The 4,466-nt window shown below is 29.6% G+C and overlaps 1 protein-coding gene across 1 annotated transcript; it reads left to right on the forward strand.

Annotated features, from left to right (window-relative positions):
- Positions 1-2,136: 2,136 nt before the first annotated feature.
- LOC119614095 lies at positions 2,137-3,018 on the forward strand. The gene is made up of 9 exons (XM_037970191.1): positions 2,137-2,280; positions 2,340-2,372; positions 2,430-2,450; positions 2,524-2,556; positions 2,621-2,640; positions 2,715-2,747; positions 2,806-2,826; positions 2,907-2,939; positions 3,008-3,018. Coding segments are annotated over exons 1-9 (303 nt in total). The 5' UTR covers positions 2,137-2,172; the 3' UTR covers positions 3,009-3,018.
- Positions 3,019-4,466: the final 1,448 nt, after the last annotated feature.

Genomic DNA, 4,466 nt, shown 5'->3' on the forward strand with positions numbered 1-4,466 from the left:
TTTACGACCATATTCTAAATCGTTACATAAAAAGAATTTAAAATTTTGCATTATTTGCAGAATTATTCACAACTTTATATCAGATAGAGCTTTTTTATACGAAATTTTTTTTACTACCTTCAGATAGAGAGTTTTTCATAGAAACATAAATTTTTATTTAATTTAATATCAATAAATATTACATTTTATGCAATTTAATGAAATAATAGAAACCAAATTGTTGAAAAAGCAACAGATTATAAGGTTTTGGTCCAAAATCAATGTTATATGGTTAAACACGGCAATAAAATTAATCAAATTAGTATCATAATGTGCGATATCTCGAAAACTATTAAACCGATTTCAAATATTTTTGCGAATTTGTGTTCTGCATGTCCAAATTAGTAAAACCGCTTGTTTTTCAACAGAAAATTATCCAAAATAATAGAGTTTGAAGCAATTTTTGGATGAGATAGAGAGTTTTGCATTCAGAATTTTTCTTTTTATAAGATGGAGAAATTTAAAAATTGCTATATAATTGCCAAAAATTATTTTTCTTTTAAAATTTATGTCACTGATGCGGGATAGTTTGCTGGATATTTTGCCACCAAAATCTTATTTTCATAAAAATGACAGATAGAGACTATTGAATATAGTCCCTCGATATATACTTTTTTGGGTCTCAGATGAATATTTCCTGGTGTTACACACGGCATGACAAAGTTATATATACCCTCTATCACCACTGATGGTGGTGGAGGGTATAAACACGGTCAATAATTAACCATATCTCATATAAAATCCTCTTCAGTTAATTTGATGAGTAATATCACCCTGTTGTTTATAGGGAAGCATTCCTTTTACGGCATACAGTTTGATAGTGGGTGTATGAGATTCGACACAGCCGAATATAACACTCCTACTTGTTTAAATTTAATTTCTTTTTCGATTTTTTGTCTAAGTGAGTCAAATAATTAATATAGATAGAATGTATAGATTCCGAGCTTTCATTTGATACCAGCATCATATAACACACATAAACAATTAAAATATTCGTTTGAAATTGTAAGCACTTTCAACTTTGAAGTCCTTTTTATAAGGACTAATAAAAATCGGAGTAACAGGGTGTTAGGTAAGTACTTACAATAAGCATGCAAACAGGGAGTTAAGTAAGTAGTTTGTGAAAAACAAAGTTCGATGACATCGGTTTCAAAAGTTTGGTCGGTCACTTGACATGAATATGGGGATATTCATATATTTTTTGCAGCAAACTTCCAATATCATTGCTTTGTTTATTTAACAAAAAAATTTTATCAACTGATCAAAATTAGTACCTAACATCCCCAAATAAATACCAAAAAGTTATAATGCACTTGTCATAGTTAATATAGTCGTAAGACCCTAAAACATTTTAACCAATTCCGCAATTATTCAATATTTTTGATAATAAAAACAATGCAAAAACAAGTGAGAATCTATAGTCGGTCACGGCCATAGGATACCCTACACCAGTTTGTATGTTAAAAATTTGATTATTTTGAAGAATAACGTATTGTTGACAAAAAAGTAATTTTATGGACGAGAGGTTATATGGAGCCAAGGGGAAATATGAACCTATCCTTATAAATTTTCATAGAGGGATTTATTTTAACATTAAAGTTATTTATCCAGAATTTCATCGTAATGTCATTTTCTGAAGGGGACTTTATATGAGGGCTAGAATCAAATGAGGCCCGTTCCTTACGAATATCAGCAGTATTATTTTGACTCATATAAAACAAAGTTTTGTTGATTTTTGTACAGATACTAGAACAGTTAACATAATTATGGGCTTAAAGGACATATTCGGGGGTTACGGTTGTATGGTGGCTAGGTGTAATAATGAACCAAACGTTTGTGCAAAATTTCATCAAATTATCTTGAAAATAGTGACCTGTAGTTTGATTACTAGGTTTACGGACGGTCATCGGCTCATAATCAGAAAATGATTATGAGCCGATTAGTATACTTTAAGGTAAGTGTAAAGCCAATATTTCTATGCGTTACATACATCAGCACAAACCCAATATACCCTCCCCACTAAAGTGGTGTAGGGTACATATAATAATACAAAATTTTTGTATTTAAAGAAAATTTAGACCTCGATATTTTAACAGTTTGTATTTGTACAAATCATAGTAAACAACAAAAACCATGAACTTTAACAAATATTTTGCAATTTTCGTCATTGTAGTCTTGTGCCTTTTAGGCCAACAGGCTGCCAAGGCTCATAGCATTTTTGGAAATTTGAAAAAGGATGTAGTAAGTTGCATTGAAAAGTAATAAAATTAAAATTTATTAAAATTAAACATTTTATATAGGAAAGTGGTGCTCATAAAGTGGGTGCTAAATTGGTGAGTTCTTATATATATTTTTTTTAAATAATCTAGAATAATTTGTTATATTTTTAGGATAATGTTGGCGATAAAGTGGTAAATATATAATCGTATCATATTTTAAAACGATGTATAAGAAGTTAATATAAATTTAACTGTTTCTCTATAGGTAAGTGATGTCCATGAAACTGGTGGTAAATTGGTGAGTTTTATTTAATTTATTACCTTTTTTAAGTATAATCCCGAATAATTCGTTTTATTTCTAGGTCAATATGGCGATAAAATGGTAAATACTTGATCTCTTAAAAGTTTGGAATTATTATAAGTTAATTCAAATTTTACTTTATTTTTTTCCAATAGGAAAGTGATGTTCATGATACTGGTGCCAAGTTGGTAAGTTTCAGTTAAATTACTTTTCTTATATTATAATAATCTTTGATTTAATTTTTAGGTTAATACTGGTGAAAAAGTGGTAAATAATAAAAATGAATACTATATCTTAAACTTGTGCAAATAATATAAATTTATTTAAATTATCTATTTAAACTAAAGGCAAACGAAACTCAAGAAGTGGGATCTGAATTGGTGCGGTTTCTGTTGAATTATTGAATTAATAATGTAAAAGTTTTAATGGACATTTTTAATTATTTCAGAAAAATGATGGCAAACAAGTGGTTAAGACGGCCAAGAAAGCTTATAAGGTCTACAAAATCGCTAAAACTGTTCAAACAGCTGGAAAGGTTATAGGAGCAGTCGGCACTGTTGTTGGTGTAATTCAAAATGCCTAATTGTTATAGTCTTTGAATACGAAGTATTTTTTAAATATTGTTTTAAATAAAGAAATATATTGATTATTGCAAATTATAAAAACATATATACATATTTTGTTTATTAAACAAAAAGAAAAGTTTTTCAAAACCAAATTTAAAAGCTTTCAACCATCCCAGTAAAAACTTTCATTACCATGTAAGGGGTTAAAGTGCTAAAATTTTCTTACACAATAGATTTTTAAGTAATTATTTTAACACGGCGATGTCATTGGAGACAAGTACTTACCTCAAACGATTACAAGTAATTAGAAAAAGTAGTCATTGTAAATCACATGAAAAAACGTATACAGCATCTATATCTTCACTGGCAAGATGACTAATGAATTAGTATTTACATATATAACACATTATTAGTAAGACCTTATTAAACTACTTCTATGTAATCTAGACCATATGTTGTAGTCATTGAAAAGTATGTTGTTAGATAAGTAATTACAATTGAAAGCCAGAAGAAAGAAGGACTTGAGACAAAATTTGTTGAAATAACTAGTTGCTGGGTTGTTTCGGAATTTTTTTAAAAGGAAACTTCTCGAAAGAATGTTTGATAGAATTATTGAAGATTCGGATATCGCAGATATCTGGGCTCTTATGAAAAGTGATTTAAACATACATTACATTATATTGTAGAAATTACATACGGAATGACAAATTTCTCACGAAGGTATACCCTTCACCTTCAAAAATACGTGATTTTCCCTAAATAATATATGAAGGGTGAAGGGTATAAAAATACGCGATTTTCCCTAAAGTTGTTTTGAAACATATTCTGGAATCACAACAATGTTCCACAGAACGGGTTCCAGAAGTAATGGTGACAACACTAGTACTAACACACTACTAACAGAAAGACACTTTTTATAGCCACCATAAAAAAAAGATGATCGATTTTGTCATTCCGTTTGTAACACATCGAATTATTGGTTATAGACCCACAAAAGTATTTATATTCTGGGTCCTTATTGAATTCTAAGACGATCTAGCTATGTCTGTCCGTCCGTTTGTCTGTCTGTTGAAAGCACTATAGAGTCCGAACGGAACGAGCTAGAGAGTTGAATTTTCCACAAATATACTCTATAGGTAAGGTTTGTTTGGTATTGAAAATGGGCAATATCGATCTACGTTTTTAGATTGCCTCCATACAAGTGGACCCCCGAAAAATATTATTAACGGGCATATCTGTCTTATAAGTACGAGTAAAGCGATGAAATTCGACTCAAATAAGTTTCATATGATCTAAAATCTCCCTACCAAATTTTATGAGGATCGGTCCATAATTGACATA

The sequence above is a fragment of the Lucilia sericata genome, unplaced genomic scaffold, assembly GCF_015586225.1.
Source record: "Lucilia sericata isolate MDLA Ls3-8-SP2 unplaced genomic scaffold, ASM1558622v1 Contig002580F_arrow, whole genome shotgun sequence".
Taxonomy (NCBI): Eukaryota; Metazoa; Arthropoda; class Insecta; order Diptera; family Calliphoridae; genus Lucilia; species Lucilia sericata.

Excerpts from the sequence above, each read along its gene's own strand:
- LOC119614095 (XM_037970191.1), top strand. The coding sequence starts at position 2,173 with ATGAACTTTAACAAATATTTTGCAATTTTCGTCATTGTAGTCTTGTGC. Across the intron at positions 2,281-2,339 it reads GAAATTTGAAAAAGGATGTA|GAAAGTGGTGCTCATAAAGT; the intron begins GTAAGTTGCATT and ends CATTTTATATAG. Across the intron at positions 2,451-2,523 it reads ATAATGTTGGCGATAAAGTG|GTAAGTGATGTCCATGAAAC; the intron begins GTAAATATATAA and ends GTTTCTCTATAG.